Source organism: Dipodomys ordii, unplaced genomic scaffold (genome assembly GCF_000151885.1).
Source record: "Dipodomys ordii isolate 6190 unplaced genomic scaffold, Dord_2.0 Scaffold61, whole genome shotgun sequence".
Classification (NCBI taxonomy): Eukaryota; Metazoa; Chordata; class Mammalia; order Rodentia; family Heteromyidae; genus Dipodomys; species Dipodomys ordii.
In genome coordinates this window covers 2298458-2316872 of record NW_012267277.1, presented here as the reverse complement: position 1 = coordinate 2316872, position 18415 = coordinate 2298458, and the positions used below count along the sequence as shown (strand labels likewise).

Sequence of the window (18415 nt, the reverse complement as noted above, 5' to 3'; positions counted from 1 at the left end):
ACCTTTCCCTCCATCCTTTAAAAAAACAGATTTCAGTAAAATTATTGAGAAGTTGATAAGAGGATCACAATATCCTTTGATTTCAATCTTAGGCAACTGATGTATTAACTTTGAGAAACGAATACAAATCATTTCGCCAAATCCTTTTTTTTTTTTGGCCAGTCCTGGGGTTTGAACTCAGGGCCTGGGCACTGTCCCAGAACTTCTTTTGTTCAAGACTATCACTCTACCTCTTGAGCCACAGCGACACTTCTGGCTTTTTCTGTGTGTGTAGTACTGAGGAATCAAACCCAGGGTTTCAAACATGCTAGGCAAGCACTCTACCACTAAGCCACCTCTCAGTCCTCGCCAAAGCTTTTGAACTGCACAATTCCAATCTATTCATTGAGTTGTTATTAGCAGCTTTATAAAAGACTGATTCCCAGGATGCCTCGAGGCACCTCCCGGAAGACTCCAACTCCCAGCATGCTCTACGTTGGAACTCTAAGTCCCAGAATGCAACATTCCTCCTCCCCCTCTTCCTCCTCCTCTTTTTCCTCCTCCTCCTCCTGCTTGTTCCCCGAGGCTCATCGAGACTACAGTTCCCAGCATGCAGCACCGCCGCCCTTTGTTTCTGGCGCCTCGGTGGACCCTGATTCGGAGGGACCTTTTGGACCCCAGAGGACGGTTCATTGGGCCACAGCCCACTTTAGGGAGCATGAACGTCGGGCAGCTCAGGCCTGTTGAGCCGGTCCCGATGAAGCCTCGGCGGCTTGGCCTGGTGCCCGGGCCTCCGTTTGCTCAGGCAGTGTTTCAGGCAGCCCCGTCGGGGTCCTCGGGGGGCCTTCCTGCCTTTGAACAGCGGTGGCGGGCAGGCGCCCTGGCTTCCGCACGCCCCAGAACAGGGGCCGCCATCCCCATGGCTGTGCCTGCGAGTGGGCCCAGCGCCGGCGGGTCGCGGGACATCCTGTGGCGCGTGAGTGCGGCGCTCTGTGGCCTTCGCTGCTCCTCCGGGCCTGCGCGGTGGCCTCTGACCGCGCGTGCGCGCTGGGAGGAAGGGACCGCCTGGGGCCATTGAAGGCTCGTGGAGGTGTCCTGAGTGGACCCCGGAGTGCGGGGGGTGGGGGGGGACTGGAGTCTGAAATGACAGCTGGCTATCGTGGGAGGGATGACCTGAATCGCAGTTGGGGGCCGGAGGGTTTTCTGCGAAGGTAGTTTATTCAGGTGCAGAAATAAATGTTAGTTCCTTGGGATAAGACGTGGGGAAGGTTTTCCGGCCTTGGAAAGAATGTGATGGTGGGTTGGGGACCATTAAGCAAGCGAGGTAATCCTACTAAGTTCACGTGTCTGAGCTGAGGGGTGCCTCACGCAGAATCCGCTGTTCTTTGGAGGTTAGAGGAAGGGGAGGAAATACATTCTTTATACTTCTATCCCGGGTATTATCTCCGTTATCCTAGGTTAAACTTTTGGGTCTTATTTATTCTTCACCATCTATATGATCAGTCACTGAGCCCTGTAGAATATACCGCAGAGATGTCTGCATTTTTTCTTTTTCCTTTTCCCACTGCCTTTTTCCAGACATTGCTGTCTTTGAGCCGTCTTGGTGAACTGCCCTTGACTGCTGAGACCTGTTTGGATCAAATCCCCTCTGCTCCGTCTTCCTTCCAGGCACCCTTACAGGAAACTTGGCACTATTTTATCTTCCAGAACATAAGTCCAATAGTTACTCTCATGCTTAAGGCCCCTCAGTATCTCTTCTTGCATTTACTCATCAGTGAATCTTTTTTGCGGCTTTTTGCAAGGCCTGGCAAGTCAGCCATGTGATTACAATGCTCAACACACTTAGTTGCCCAGTGAGGGATACATATTATAGTTCTATAAAGGTATGTACAACTTTTAGGTATTCATATAATTATTGACTAAACTCAGAGTATTACTGTAATATATAGTCCTAAGACTAAAGGTGATCACATCCTGATTTGGTTCACTGATATTGTAAAGTTCTATAGGGTATTTTAGGTTATTAATAGTAGTGAACATTTTGGTTTATATATAACTGCATAGGCTATGCTCTGGTTTTAAATATTTGTGATTAACTGCCTGTATGCAAAAAAACCAGAGTTTGCATAACAAATCATTTAACTGACTTCATGATTGAAAAGTTTTGTTTGTTTCATTTTAGGTTTTGGGCTGGAGGATAGTAGCAAGTATTGTTTGGTCAGTGTTGCTTCTGCCCGTCTGTGTCACAGTCTTTGTCATCTTCAACAGCCTTAATCTATTTCATCCTATACAATGGCTATCAGGTAATGATATTTAATTTACTGAAAACAGATTTACAAGGTCTAATTCTCAACATAAAAGTTGAATTATGAAAGTGGTGGTGTGGCTCAAGTGGTAGAGTGCCAGCGTTGAGTGAAATAGACAAGTAAAAGTGCAAACCCCTGAGTTCAAGCCCTAGGATCAGTGTGCACACAAACGCGTGCACACACACAGACACACAGAGTTGAATTGTTTCAAATAAATAAAAACATTATCTTTAAGTAGTTATACAAAAGGGATTCCATTCAACAGTCAGTTTATAAGTACACTGCATCTTGATCTATGTTATTCCTTACATCATTCTCCCAATCTCTCAGACTCCTATCAAATAACTTTTTAAAGTTACTACCTATATTAATATATTAAAATTCACTTTGAGATTAAGCTTAAGTCACTCTGCAAACATAAACCACATATTTATTATATAATAAAACTTGTAAGCTTATTAGAGCCTACACAGGATGACAGGGACAAAAAGATTGTTAGAAGAGCAGATAATGAAAATTTAATATTTGTTTTTCCTTTGGACAGCTTTGTCCATACTGTATTTTAAGAGAGTGAACTGTTCCTGTGACCTGTTCAAAATTATGGGTAGAAAAAAAAATCACATCTTAAAAAAAAGGTCTAAATAAAGCATACAATATTTCTGTATTATAGCTAGCAAAAAGGATAATAAGACTAGTAAAGAGGAAAAAATACTAGGAAAGGTGGAGTTGAATGCAGAAATTGAGGAGCAAGAAAAGACAGGCAGATCAAAATGTTTCTCAGACAAAATCACTTACAAAATCACTTTGGAGACAAAATCACTAGGTTCCTTAAAAAATAACTTGTTTTCTATAAAATAAAAGTTTCCTGTTATTTCCCATCTACTGTGTGCTATGCTACATATATTGCTTATGTATATCCCTTCTTCCCTATAATCCTGTTTAATAAAGAGATATCGTTTCTGCTTTATACATGAGTAGGCCATCTATTCAGAGACACAACTAATAACTAAACTAGAATGTTAGCTTTAGTCTCAGAACCAGTTCAAATTCCATTTATCCATACTGCCACACTGGAATTAAAGCATTAAAGCCAGGCTCTGGTGACTCATGCCTGTAATCCTAGCTTCACAGGAGGCTGAGATCTGTGGATCATGGTTTGAAGCCAGCCTGGGCAAGAAAGTCTTGAGACTCTTCTCTCCAATTCACCACCACAAAACTGGAAGTAGATCTGTGGCTCAAAGTGGTAACATGCTAGCCTTGAGCAAAAGAGCTCTGTGACAGTGCCCAGTTCCTGAGTTCAAGCCCCACAAGTTTATAAATAAAAAAGAGGAATTAAAAGAAGCTAGGCGCCAGTGGCTCATGTCTGCAATTCTAACTACTCAAGAGGCCAAGATTGGAGAACTAGCCCAAGCAGGAAAGTCTGGAAGACATTTATCTCCAATTAACCACCTAAAAAATTGGAAGGGGAGCTGTAGCTCAGAGTGGTAGAGCGCTAACTTTGAGCAAAAAGTTAGGATTACTGGAATGAGCCACTGGTGCCCATCTTTAATTTTTTATTCCAGTGTGGTACTGTGGATAACTGTTGATACAGTAGGATTTGAAATCATTAAAGTCTTGCCTCTGGGTAAGAAAGACAAATACTCTTTAAATCCTTTCCCCTTACCTCTCAACAGTGTATTTCTTTTGCTGTTACCAGTTTGAACTCAGGACCTTGTGCTAGTAGTCAGGTGCTCTACTATCTTAGCTATGCCACCAACAAGGAGTCAGAAGCTTTACCTTATTGCCTTTGAAGGTATTGTGGGTAAAGAATAATCATGTTTTTTCCCCTTGTTTTTGTTGATTTATATAGCTTCCCTTATTCTTTTCCCTCCCTCCCCCTGCTCACTCTCACCAGTGTTTGAACTTAAGATCCTTTGTTTATTGGAACTCAAGACCTCTTGCTTGGCTTCTTTCCTTGATTTGTATGCTTAGTTGGTGCTCTACCATTTGGTTAAAAAGCCATATCTCCATGCTATCTTTTAGTAGGTTATTTGGGAGATGTAGTATCAGGGCTTTTCTGCCATGACCTTCCTGATCTCAGCCTTCTGAGATCACAGGCAGGAGCAACTGGTAACTGGCTGTTTCATAGGTCAGATGAAATTCAGCTATAAGCCAGTGTAAATGTTTAATTACGAAGGCTTAGAAAACATTCTTCTTTAATTGTGGTTAGTCAGTAGTACTGTGTGTGTGTGCGTGCGTGTGTGTGTGTGTGTGTGTGTGCGTGCGTGTGTGTGTGCGTGCGTGTGTGTGTGTGTACGTGTGTGTCTGCGTGTGCGCGAGCACGCATGCGCATGCGCTCCTCTTGGGACTTGAACTCGGACTGGGTGCTGTCCCTGAGCTTTTTTGCTCATGCACTCTACTACTTGAGCCACAACTCCACTTCTAGCTTTTTTCCATGCTTAATTGGAGATAAGAGTCTAACAGACTTTCCTGCCTACCCAGCTTTGAACCCTTATCCTCAGATCTCAGCCTCCTGAGTAGCTAGGATTATAGGCTTGAGCCACTGGAACGTGGCAAAATAAATTTATTTTTATTTTTTTTGCCAGTCCTGGGACTTGAACTCAGGGCCTGGGCACTGTCCCTGAGCTTTTGTTCAAGGGTTAACACTCTACCACTTGAGCCACAGCACCACTTCCAGCTTTTTCTGTTTTTGTGGTCCTGGGGAATTGAACCCAGGGCTTTATGCATGCTAGGCAAGCACTCTACCACTAAGCCACGTTTCCAGTCCTAAAATCACTTTTAAAGTTAAAATTGTAGTTATAATTCACAGTTCTTTTATATTGCAGTACACTGAATGTGACTATGAGACTAAATAAATTTCACTAATTTTTTTCTCTTCTAGATTCTATTAATGATTTGTATAGTTCGTATGTGATCTTTTATCTCCTGCTGCTGTCGGTGGTAATAGTAATAATAAGTATTTTCAATGTGGAATTCTATGCAGGTGGGTTTTCAAATTTGAACCTTTAAAAAGCAGAATTTATTTTACTAAAGGCAAACTCAGTGCATTTTATATTTGAATGTGCATAATGGGTCAAGTTTTGTGTTAAAATTTTAAGGATGACTACAGAACCATGCTTTTAGATGTTGTGTTCCTCAGCCCTGCTTTTCTTTTCTTTTTTTTTTTGGCCGGTTGTGGGGCTTGAACTCTGGGCTTGGGCGCTGTCCCTGAGCTCTTCAGCTCAAGGCGAGCTACCACTAGAGCCACAGCGCCACTTGCAGTTTTTCGAGTGGTTTATTGGGGATAAGAGTTCCATGGGCTTTCCTGCCCAGGCTGGCTTTGAACCCTGATCCTCAGATCTCAGCCTCCTGAGTAGCTAGGATTGTAGGTGTGAGCCAGCAACACCCGGCTTCAGTGCTGCTTTTCATTGGTTATTTCTAGAGTATGGTCTTTGTTCCCTTTCTGGTGTACACCTGAGCTGTGATCCACCTGCTTTTTAGGTTCCCATTCTTGATGGGATCACATTGTGCACCATTATATGCAGTTTCCTTTCCATAGAGGTAGTCTTGAGGACTCTCTTCTTGGACTGGCCTGGTTTTATGATCCTCTAAATCTCAGCCTCCCACATAGCTTAAGATGACATGAACAGAACACTATGCTTAGCTCTGGGTTGAGAAGAAGTGTCTTGAATTAGGCCCAGGCTGGCCTCAAATCACAGTCCTCTAGATCTTTCAGCCTCCTAAATAGCTGGGATTATAGGTGTGAACCATTGGTGCCTGATGAGAAGTACTTTTAACTTAGAATTATTAGCATGGAATTTTTTCTGCACTGCAATTGACAATGAGTATCTTTCTTCCTTTGGTGTCTTTGTGCCAGGACAAGAGGGAATGGCGTCAGCCCTCTTAACTTCATGTGCTGTAGCCATAGTTTGTTCTTTCTTTGCAGTTGTGCCTTCTATTCCCTGCTCCAGACTGGCCCTGATAGGAAGGATCATTCATCCTCAGCAACTCATGCACTCATTTGTGCATGCTGCCATGGGGATGGTGACAGCTTGGTGTGCAGCAGTAATCAACAAGGGCCAGTACAGTTTTCTTGTGGTTCCCTGCACTGGTACTACAAGGTATATTAAATACATTTTTTTCTTTGTAACAAAGCTTGTTTAGTTACCAAGCCAAAGATGACCTACATAGGCAAATAGTTTATAGATGTTCTTTCCAGACATCTTTAAAAGGTATTTGTTTCTATATGTCAAAGGTTGATTGATGTTTTATATTTGTTAAGTTTAGCAAAGTTTTAAGAACATTTGTGTGTGGAAGGTGATATGCTAGGTGCTGCTGGATTTATGAGACTGATTCAGACATAGACTGAGAATAATAGGGTTTGACCTGATACAGATGGATGTAATAGGAAGAAGGAAGTAAGATGCTCAGGTACTTCCTCTAGGATCTCAGAAAGCAAGGAGAGTCTACACACATCTAAAAGAGGAAGCAGGTAGGTTGGAGTTTGAAAGATAGTTTGGAAAGGATGAAATTTTTTTTTTTTCCGCCTGTCCTAGGGCTTGAACTCAGGGCCTGGGCACTGTCCTGAAGCCTCTCTGTGCTCAAGGCAAGTGTTACCACTTGAGCCACAGTACCACTTCCGGCTGTTTCTGTTTATGTGGTACTGAGGAATCGAACCCAGGGCTTCATGTATGCTAGGCAAGAACTCTACCACTAAGCCACTTTCCCAGCCCAAAATGATGAATTTTAAGAAAGAATTTCCAGTTGGGTGCTGGTGGCTCAAGCCTGTAATCCTAGCAACTCAGGAGGCTGAAATCTGAGAATTGTAGTTCAAAGCCAGCCCTGGTAAGAAAGTCATGAGGCTCTTATTTACAATTAACTACCAGAAAACTAGAGGTGGTGCTATGGCTCAAAGTGGTAGAGTACTAGCCTTGAGCAAAAGAGCTCCAGGGCAGCACCCAGGCCCTGAGTTCAAGCCCCATGACTGACCAAAAAAAAAAAATTCAAGTAATTATTACTGCTTTTTTTTTTTCTTGCCAGCCCTGGGGCTTGAACTTAGGACCTGAGAACTATCCTTGAGCTTCTTTGTGCTCAAGGCTAGTGCTCTACCACTTGAGCCAGAGCACCACTTCTGGCTTTTTCTGAGTAGTTTATTGGAGATAAGAGTCTCATGGACTTTCTTGCCTGGGCTGGCTTCAAACCACAATCCTCAGAGGTCAGCCTCCTGATAGGATTACAGACGTGAGCCACCAGTGCTGGGCTTACTCATTACTATTTTTTAAGAAATAGTGTTGTTATAATTTCGAAACCTATATAGAACGTGAACATATGACATTGATCTTTGGACTTCAAAGAGGTGAGGGTATGGATAGCTCAGTGATAGAATATTTTGCCTTGCATGTGTGAGGACCTGAGTTTGATTGTTTTTTTTTTGATGAATGTTCTATATACATATATATGTACACATCAATAAATTTATATTTTAATAGATTATTCTATATTTTCCACTTTTAACTCAGTGCTACATGAGTGCTACTGAATACTTCATTTCTTTTAGGTTGTCTGTCTTCCCAGTTTTCCTGATATGATGCTTTCTGTAGTGAAGACTGTCCTTTTGACAAACATGAAATGATAAAGGACGTCTGTGAATCCAGGACTGTTGTAAATAGGAAAGTCCCAGGCACTCCTCTTGGATAAGTCTTTCTTTTGGCCCATCTCTCTCAGTGGAGGTGGCAGTGGGCGTCTAGGGAGCAGCAGGCTCTAGCTGTTAGAGATTAGGTTTGTTATAAATATGCTTACTCGAGACTTCAGAGTCTTTAGCAAAATTAACCTATTATTGTCTTCTTGTAACCTCAAATCCAATAAATACTCACCCTGGGATCTCAACTCAGGGCGATAGATGCCCCTCATTTGTATTCCCCTCCTCCCTTTTTTTCTGCTGGTCTTAGGACTTGAGCTCAGGGCCTTAATGCTGTCCCTGAGCTTTTGTGCTCAAAGCTAGTGCTCTTAACACTTGAGCCACAGCTCCACTTCCAGCTTTTTGCTGATTAATTGGAGATAAGAATCTCACAAACTTTTCTGCCCAGGCTGGCTTTGAGTCATGATCCTCAGATCTCAGCTTCCTAGATAACTAGGATTACAAATGTGAACCTCTGATGCCTGGCTGGATGCAGTTTATATAGGTGACAGGTTCTTCATCCATTAGGAGCTGTTTCCTTGTCTATGATACTACTCAGGTTAAAGGAGTGGAGCTCTGCATGCAACAGGTGTGAGGTTCCTCGACATAAAGGCCTTGTGTCCCCCACAAGATCTGCTACCCTAGTAGTATTTATAGCAACTTTATAAACATAGCCTCCAGGATTCTTGTGGCAGATACTCATTTAAAAGAGACAACATAGCTGGTGATATGTGGCTCATGCCTTTAATCCTAGCTACTCAGGAGCCTGAGATCTGAGGACCACGGTTAAGCCAGCCCAGGTAGGAAAGTCTGTGAGACTTTTAACTTTAATTAAGCACAGAAAAATCTGGAAGTAGTGCTGTGGCTCAAGTGGTACAGTGCTAGCCTTGAGCCACAGTAGCTCAGGGACAGTGCCCAGGCCCAGAATACAAGCCCCAGAACTGGTAAAACAAAACAAAAACAAACACAGATGAAGCATGAAGTTATAGGATCTCTATCAGGTGCAGTTCAACAACTTGTAAGCTCATTACTTATTATTGCTAAAGATACTCTTGGCCATGTCTGATTTCCAGGGAAATGTCAGGCATCAAGGAGAAAGGTTTTGTTAGTCTTTACTCATGCTTTCCTAATATGAGTCATTTTGTTAGAATTTGGGAAGTTTTAAAAGTGATTGACTCATTACTTTGCCTTGGGTAAATATTAAGCCTAAAACAGTGAGATGTGTTCTTTTAAACTTTTCCTTCCCCTTCAGCCTAGACAGCCCTCCTGTGCAGACCTGCTTAAATGAATATCATCTGTTTTTCTTACTGGCTGGAGCATTCATGGGCTATAGCTATAGCCTCCTGTACTTTGTTAACAACATGAACTATCTTCCATTTCCCATTATTCAGGTAAAATATACTTCCGGTATTTCCTTATAGTAGAATTTGGCTGCCTTAAGATTGCCTTGGTGTGTGTGTGCCCATACCTGACCTCATCTGATTAATTCAAGATTCCATCAACAAAACAGCACTAAAGTCTGCTTGAGGAAAAAGACTTGTATATAATTTTGAGGTTATTAGCTGTCCTTGCCTGCTCCGCGAAGAACAATGCTTTGCCATCCTCCTTACCTCCTTGTTTGGTAGTAGCACTTGCTGTGACCTAGCAGGTACCAGGGAGGAGGAAGGATTGACATTCACACAAATTACTCTGCAGCGGTAGCTGCTTTTTGTATTGAAGACCCTCATGAACTTGGGGTTTTATAAGTAATTTTAGAATATGTCACTTGCTCTATCATCATTTTAGAACAAGGCAAGGTAGTTATAAACCTGGTTTAAGCAGTATAATATCGAGACCTTCAAATCTAATTTTGTAGTGATTATACCTGGCAGAAGAGTTGGTTTATATTTCCCTGTTGAATCATGGTTTGTCCCAGCCCATGCTGTAATTCACTTCATTTCTGCTCTGGTAGGCAGAGCACTGAACATTGCAGCAAAAATGTTCAGTAGGGAGCAAGCCCAGTTTAGTATGGAGCAAGCAATGTGTAAACCAATGATGGTCATAATAAAAATATGATGTATGAGAATTTATGACATTTTTCTGCATGCATTATAATATAAAGACAGTATGCAGCATTATTATTATTAGGGGCACTGCCCCTAAGCATATTTTGCTCTAGATTAGCACTCTAGCACTTGAACCACAGCTTTACAACATTTCTTAAGTGGTTAGTTGAAGATAAAGTCTCATTGACTTACCTGCCTGGGCTGGCTTTGAACTGTGATCCACAGATTTCAGCCCCCTGAGAAGCTAGGATTATAGGTATCATGCATGGAGTGCTACCTTTTCTTTTTTTAAAAAATGTAATTTAATTGTTATTATTAAGGTGTTTTACAGAGGGGTTTACCCCATTTCATAAGTCAGGTAATGAGTACATTTCTTTTTTGGACAACATTACTTCTTCCTTTGCTTTCTCCCAGTTTCCCCTTCCCATCCCTATTCAAAAGTTGCATAGTTCATTTTTCACAAAGTGTATACTGAAAATCGTAACTGCATTTGTTCACCCTTCCTCCCTACCTTTCTGTACCCCCTGTTGCCTCTCCCCAAAAGACAAAACCTCCAAAAGCAGAAACACCACCACCACCAAACAGCAACAATAACAACAACAACATTTTCATTTGCTGGAATTTGTTTTGATAAATAATACTTTACTGCTCAGGGGAGTTATCCCTTTGGATTCCTCCCCTCAGAGTGTCCGCCTTTAGTCTGACTGCATATGAATGTCTAGAGTCCATCAGGTTATCATGTCCAGTTGTAATTTAGATCTTTTAACTTCCACATATGATCTTTTAACTTCCACTTTGTCACTGAGCTTGGCTTACTTACTTAACATGATTTATTCTAGATCCATCCATTTCCCTGCAAATGACATAATCTTATTCTTTCTAATGGATGAGTAAAATTCCATTGTGTATATGTACTACATTTTTTTTGATCTACTCATCTATTGTAGGCATCTGGGCTGTTTCCATAGTTGTATTTTGAGTAGTGCAGGAATGGATGTTCAGGTATCTTTACGGTATCCTGACATAATTTTCTAGGTAGATGCCCAAGAGTCCCATGGCTGATTCATAGGGAAGTTCTATGTTTTTTGGTTTTTTTGTTTTGTTTTGTTTTTTGAGGAACCTCCAAACTGCCATACAAACTGGTTGTACTCTACATTCCCACCAACAGTGCGATAGGGTTCCTTTTACCCCACATCCCTGTCAGCATTTGTTGTTTGAACTCTCTTGATGTTGGCCAATCTAATGGGGGTGAGATGGAATCTCAAAGTTGTTTTGATTTGTATTTCCTTTACTGCTGGGGATGTTGATGTTGAGCAGTCCTCATTTCTTTAATTGCAATTCTTTTTTTTTTGTTGTTGTTGGTTGTGGGGCTTGAACTCTGGGCTTGGGCGTTGTCCCTGTATTCTTCAGCTCAAGGCAAGTGCTCTACTGCTTGAGCCACAGCGCCACTTCCCGTTTTCTAGTGGTTTATTAGAGATAAGAGCCTCACAGCCTTTCCTGCCCGGGCTGGCTTTGATTCGTGATCCTCAGATCTCAGCCTCCTGAGTAGCTAGGATTATAGGCATGAGCCACGGGTGCCTGGCATAATTGTAATTCTTACTCATGGGCATTACTTTTATGATTGTAGGTTCTGAGCTGGGCCTAGTGTGTTATTCTAGCACTTGAATGGCTGACACCTGGGGAGCATGATGAGTTCAAGACAAGCCTGGGCTATATAATAGGATTCCTTATCCTTACCCCCTGAAACAAAAACCTAGGTATAATGGCACATGCCTGTAATCCTACTTATTCAGGAAATAGGAAAATATTATATATATTTTGTATAAAGGAAAATATTAAATATGTTGATATCAAAACTAGTGTTTTGACTGTACTCAGGTTTGACTCAGGATTTTGTGCTTGCTAGGTAAGCTCTCTACCTCTTAAGCCACACCTCTAGCCCTAAAAATAGTTGATTTTTTTGTTTGTTTGTTTCTGGAATAGTCTTTGTTATTTTGTACAGTAATTTTTTTTTTTTTTTTTTTACTGTGATAGGGATCAAATCCAGGCCTTACACATGCTGGATAACCTGTTCTGCCACCAAGCTAACCCATCAGACTCTTCTATTGCATTTTATATGTTGACTTTTACTGTCAAGTCCTTGCTTTAGATGATATAGAATGGCTAGGTGTAGTAGTGCTTGCTCCCAGTATTTGGGAGGCTGAGACTATATAGACCCTCTCTCCAAAAAAAGTAATATGGAATGTAATGTACCGTGTGATTTGGAGGATGGTTATTTAATTCATTCTGTTCTCTTTTTTCCACAGCAATACAAGTTTTTGCGGTTTAGGAGATCTCTGCTCCTACTACTTAAACATAGTTGTGTGGAATCATTGTTCCTGGTTAGAAATTTTTGCCTTGTGTATTATTTTCTTGGTAAGGATTTCTGTTTTTTAATGTTACAAAATTATTCTCTATTGTATTTGTATCTTATACTTGTAGGTATATAATTAGTCCAACTGGTTCATTGTTTAAATACTCAAGAGTGTTTAGTTAATGAAAAATATTGTCAAACAGTATTAGACATATAATGAAGTTTTCAACTTAAAAAAAACAACTTGGAGTCATTTTTCTAACTGAAATAGCTCACAAAAGAACAAATAATTCATGAATGTACTTATGAGGCTCTAAAGTAATCAAAGTCTTAGAAATACAAAGTAGAATGTTGTTCCCATAGGTTGAGAAGAGTAGGAAAGGGCCAGAGCTGTTCAGTGGTAAGAGTTTCAGTCATTCAGGCTGAAAAAGTTCTGGAGAAGGCTGGGTTTGGTGTTACACACATGTTATCCCAGCACTCTGGAGGCCAGCCTGGGCTACATAATGAATGTCTCAAACTAAACAGTCTGGGTATGGTGGGCGCTTCATGCCTGTAATCTCAACTACTAGGGTGGTTGTAGGTAGGAAGAACAGGTCTGAGGCTGACTTCAGGCCAAACTCTTAAGATGCTATCTGAAAAATAAGTGAACCAAAAAGGGTTGGAAGCATAGCTCAAGTGGTACAATGCTTGCCTAAAAAGTATGAGGCCTGGCTAGACACCGTAATTGACTTGAGATCTGAGTATTGTGGTTCAAAGCCAGCTTAGGCAGGAAAGTCCATGAGACTCTTACTTTTAATTGACCACCAGAAAACTGGAAGTGGTGCTGTGGCTCAAAGTGGTAGAATGCTAGCCTTGAACAGAAGAGCTCAGGGACAGCACCCAGGACCTGAGTTCAAGCCCCATGGCTGACTAAAAAAAAAAATCTCAGGTTCACAATTCTGGAGTTGTTTTATAAGAACATGCATGTAGATAACACTTCTGTGCTGCACACTTAAAAATAAATGGCAAGCTTTTGTGTTTGTTTTTCCACAGTAAAAGTTTATTTTTTTAGAAGTAGAAATAAAATATGAATTTGGTTATTTCTCTAGTTACAGGTAACATGCTCCTTTACATAAGTTTGTAACTTGATTACTAATATAGTAATATCTTGTTGGTGAGAAACCCTGAAGAATTTATTGTTGTGAATTTGAGGAACAAAAACTGTAATTTATTATTTAGCATAGTATATATAAGTTGAAAACTTTAATCTCCTCAAGATAGGGATATAAAGAAAACTACTGTTCTCAGACTAAAACTTTGTGATTCTGCTTTTTTCAGATATATATTTCTTTTTGGGGGGGGTCCGGTCATGGGGCCTGAACTCTGGACCTGGGTGCTACCCCTCAGCTCTTCAGCTCAAGGCTAGCGCTCTACCACTTGAACCACAGCGCCACTTCCGGCTTTTTTTTCCTGCTTATGTGGTGCTGAGGAGTCAAACACAGGGCCACATGCATGCAAGGCAAGCACTCTACCACTGAGCCACCTTCCCAGCCCTCCAGATATACTTTCATATATCCATTTAGTTCATGTTTTTTACTATAGCTGTTGAAATTGTATTTCTGATGTCAGCACTTTATTAACCTACTGCAGCTGGCCTGGTTTCTGCCCTAGGGTCAAGTTTGGTCTGACATAGTGGTGGTGTCACAAAGTTAGCTTGCCTTCCTTTTTTTTTCCCCCTAACATTTAAAAATAATTCTTTTACATTATTGCCCACTGAGACCTTGACAATTCTTGGTCTTCACTGATTAAGTAGTCAGTATTTTCTCTCCCAAGTCTCCCCTTCACCTGTATGAAGGGAATCTGTTTTCTCTGTTCTTTATGCCACACTGGTAGGCCATTTTTCTCTCTTTCATCTTTTACAATACCAAGTTTGAATCTCTTAACTTTGAATCTATGTCATCTACCAACCTGTTGCTGTCATGCATTCACTTGTATTAACTCTTACCTCTTGAAGATTTAGCTTTAGGTTTTTTATCATTCTCTAAATCATCAGTCTTGTCCCAGTGCTTTGTGATTTTATTTTATTTATTTATTTATTTTTTGGTCGGGTTGTGGGGCCTGAACTCTGGGCCTGAGCACTGTCCCTCAGCTCTTCAGCTCAAGGCTAGTGCCCTACCACTTAAGCCACAGCGCCACTTCCGGCTTTTTTCTTTTTGCTTATGTGGTGCTGAGGAATCGAACCCAGGGCCTCAGGCATGAAAGGCAAGCGCTCTACCACTGAGCCAACTTCCCAGCCCCTACTTTGTGATTTTAATAATCACATACACCCTACATCTTGTCATCCAAGTTTGCCTCATTTATTTTGCCTTCCCCTACCTCAACTCCTCATACCATAGACTTTGTGCTTATATACCTGCATCACCTATATTGTCTCATTCTCTCAACAAGTATTTTTTTTTTCTATCTTACTCATTTTAGGTCCTAAACCCTGGCAATTCACCCACCACTAAGATTCTTTGATCTATTGATTCTGCATATTTTCATTAACTTTCATTCCCCTTTTTGCCTTCCCTTCTTCCACACTCAAACTAAATTCCAGTCAGCTCAATCTATGTAACTCCTTTTTATTTATTTATTTACTTATTGTTGGTCATAGGGGCTGAACTCTGGGCTTGGGCACTGTCCCTCAGGTCTTCAGCTGAAGGCTAGCGCCCTACCATTTGAGTCACAGCACCACTTCTGGCTTTTCCTGCTTATGTGGTACTAAGGAATCGTGCATGCAAGGCAAGCACTCTACCACTGAGACAACTTCCCAGCCCCTATGTAACTCCTTTATATTCAATTCAGATTTCACTTTGAGCATTGTCACTTTTTTGGGGGGTGGTTCTGGGAGTTGAACTCAGGGCCTTGTGTTTGGTAGGCAGGTGTTGTATTCTTTGAGCCATGCATCAAAGCACTCTCTCCTTTTTTTGTTGCCATTTTGGGGGATGAACTTAGGGCCTTGGCACTCTTGCTTAACTTGCTTACTCATGTCTGGAACTCTACCACTTGAGCCACACCTCATCTCCACCTTTTGTTTTAGTTGGAGATGAGAGGATTTGTCTGTCCTGGCTGGCTTCACCCCATATTAACCTCCTGAGTAGGTAGGATTATAGCTATGAGCCACTAATGCCTGACTTCATTGGTTGTGAGGTAGGGTCTTGCTTTATGCCAGCCTGAGCTTCACTCTTCCTACTTGTGCTTTCCTGTGTTGCTAGAGATGACAGGTGTGCTCTACTATGCTAGGATAGCAGATATGTGCCACTGTATCCAGCTATTGATTGAGATGGAATCTCATGAACTTTCATGACCAGGCTGCCTCATACTTAGATCCTCTGATCTATACATCTCTAGTAACTCTGGGTTAACAATTGTTAGCCACTGCTACCTTTGTCACATTTCTTTGTTGTATTTTTGATCTTCATTTTGGCTAGTTTCCTTTTTCTTCTGTTGGAACCCTATTTGTTTTGTAACATGTCATGTTGATTTATCACATGAGACAATTAGGTACCACAGCTGTTTGCTTTGCTGTCTGATCTGACTTAGAAATGTGATAGCCTTGGTCATAGATGATAGTGTTCATCGATATATCAATTTGTGTACTGAAAAGCTGGAACTGCTGTATGCATTTCATCAATATACCATCGTAACTGAAATTTGAAACATCATGACTGAAATATGTGGTTATTACACAAGGCAAAACTGTTCTGCATTTAGAAATTCTCTTCTTTTCCTATTTATTCTTTTTTTCTTGGGTCCGGTCGTAGGGCTTGAACTCCGGGTCTGGGCGCTGTCCCTCAGCTCTTCAGCTCAAGGCTAGCGCTCTACCACTTGAGCCACAGCACCACTTCTGGCTTTTTTCTTTTTGCTTATGTGGTGCTGAGGAATCGAACCCAGGGCCTCAGGCATGCAAGGCAAGCGCTCTACCACTGAGCCACCTTCCCAGGCCCTTCCTATTTATTCTTAATCAAAGAGTTTAGGATTTTAACCTGAGAACTTGGTGTCTACTTCAACTTCAAAATCTAAAACATGATTAAAATACTTGTTTTTTGGTTATTTTTTTGTTTTGTTTTTTGTTTTGGTCAGTTGTGGGGCTTGAACTCTGGTCCTGGGCACTGTCCCTGTGCTCTTCAGCTCAAGGTGAGCATTCTGCCATTTGAGCTACAGCACCACTTCCTGTTTTCTGGTAGTTAATTGGAAAGAAGAGTCTGATGGATTTTCCTGCCTGGGCTGGTATTGAACCGCTATCCTCAGATCTCAGCTTCCTGAGTTGCTAGGATTACAGACGTGAACCACTGGTGCTGGCTAAGATTTGTTTTTATTAACATTTTATGTTTATAGCTTGATATTTTTTCCTTTTTAGGCTATATACCCAAAGCTTGGATTAGCACTGCTATGAACCTTCACATAGATGAGTAAGTGATAAATTCTGTTTCTCTTCTTTAATGTTTACTAGATGCTAGATGTCTAATGTCTTTCTAGATGCTATGTTTAGATTTATTCTTTAAATACTTAAAAAAAATTGAAATCAGAAAACACAAACTAGAGAGGAGCCAGTGCATATAAGGAGGGTGCCTGGCTCTCCTCACACTCAGTGTATAGACTGAGAACCCTTCATGCTTCTGCTCATCCCCGGCTACTGAGCTAAGATAAGCTCAGCTTCTCCTGAGTCCATCTTCTCTAGTTCCTCATACAGCCATCTTGTGTTGGACTTCTAGCCTATCCTATATAATACTTGAATATTGTACACTGTACACAGTTGGTCACATGCTTTAACTGTATCTAACATTGCTGAGATGTGATTGTTTCAATATTTTCTTGAAAATTGCATAATTAATAAGTCATTATGTTTTTTCTTTTCCAAATTCTGTATTGTGATTAAGTGTACATAATTTCCCAAATTTCACAGTATTGTGGGATAGTGATGCTTAGTTAAAGTCACAAACACATTCTAACTTTCATGGAGCAAATTGTCTATCATGGTCTATAACATTTATGAGTTCTATGAGCTTTGTAAATCATTAGTTTTGAGAGAGAAATTATATTTTTTATCTTCTCCTACTTTCCATGGTTTAAAATTTCAAAGATAAAGTATATATAGTGAAAAAAAACTCCTCTGGCTGCCTCTCTTTGATTTTTCTCTTCACCAGTGGTTTTTATTTTTGTTTTTGTTTTTTTGTCAGTCATAGAGCTTGAGCTCAACTCCTGGACACTGTCCCTGAGCTTTTTCACTGAAGGCCAGTGCTCTACCACTTTGAGCCACAGCACCACTTCCCGTTTTCTAGTGGTTATTTGGAGATAAGAGTCTCATGGGCTGGCTTTGGACTGTGATGCTCAGATCTCAGCTTCCTGATAAGCGAGGATTGTAGGCATGAGCCATCAGCGCCCGGCGTTATATGGTTTTAAAGTATTAAATTACTACAAAGCAGCAATGACAGTCATTCTACATCAGCTGTAGCACTTTTCCCATCTGCCTCTGAGGAAGTCAAAATTGAGCAAGGCAGCAATTGAGTAGAAGCATGTGAGTCATCCCTGCATGGGTGCTCTAGTCATCCTTTTGTGCTTTGCACATAGAGAAAGGTTAAGTCTATATGTGCTAAAAGTAAATGTAAGTTTTCTCCAGTGTTTGTCATTTACTTATTGGTTAGTCCACTGTGAGATTTGTATCATATCGTTTTGTATCATATCAAACCATCTGCTAGTATCATTTTTTGGGGGGGGTCCAGATGTGGGGCCTGAACTCTGGGCCTGGGCGCTGTCCCTCAACTCTTCAGCTCAAGGCTAGCGCTCTACCACTTGAGCCACAGCGCCACTTCCGGCTTTTTTCTTTTTTGCTTATGTGGTGCTCAGGAATCGAACCCAGAGCCTCATGCGTGCAAGGCAAGCGCTCTACCACCGAGCCACCTTACCAGCCCCACTAGTATCATTTTGATAAGTAGGAATATGGGCATTTATGAGTATTTAAGGCTTTTTAATTATATCAGTTTCAATTCTTCACTTACAAAAGTTTTCCTAGCTAATTTTTTTAACCTAGGCTTAACTGTTAGATGTGAAATCC

General features: G+C 41.2%; 1 protein-coding gene across 2 annotated transcripts in view; it reads left to right on the top strand.

Annotated features, from left to right (window-relative positions):
* Positions 1-663: 663 nt before the first annotated feature.
* Ndc1 (NDC1 transmembrane nucleoporin) overlaps positions 664-18415 on the top strand; it is a 53935-nt gene continuing 36183 nt past the window's right edge. The window contains exons 1-7 of one of the 2 annotated variants that reach the window (XM_013022319.1): positions 664-955; positions 2162-2282; positions 5167-5268; positions 6211-6385; positions 9194-9332; positions 12293-12401; positions 16721-16772. In XM_013022319.1, coding sequence (XP_012877773.1) covers positions 698-955; positions 2162-2282; positions 5167-5268; positions 6211-6385; positions 9194-9332; positions 12293-12401; positions 16721-16772 — 956 coding nt within the window. In that variant the 5' untranslated portion in view covers positions 664-697. The remainder of the gene's footprint in view (positions 956-2161; positions 2283-5166; positions 5269-6210; positions 6386-9193; positions 9333-12292; positions 12402-16720; positions 16773-18415) is intronic. The other variant, XM_013022322.1, reaches the window with a different exon arrangement.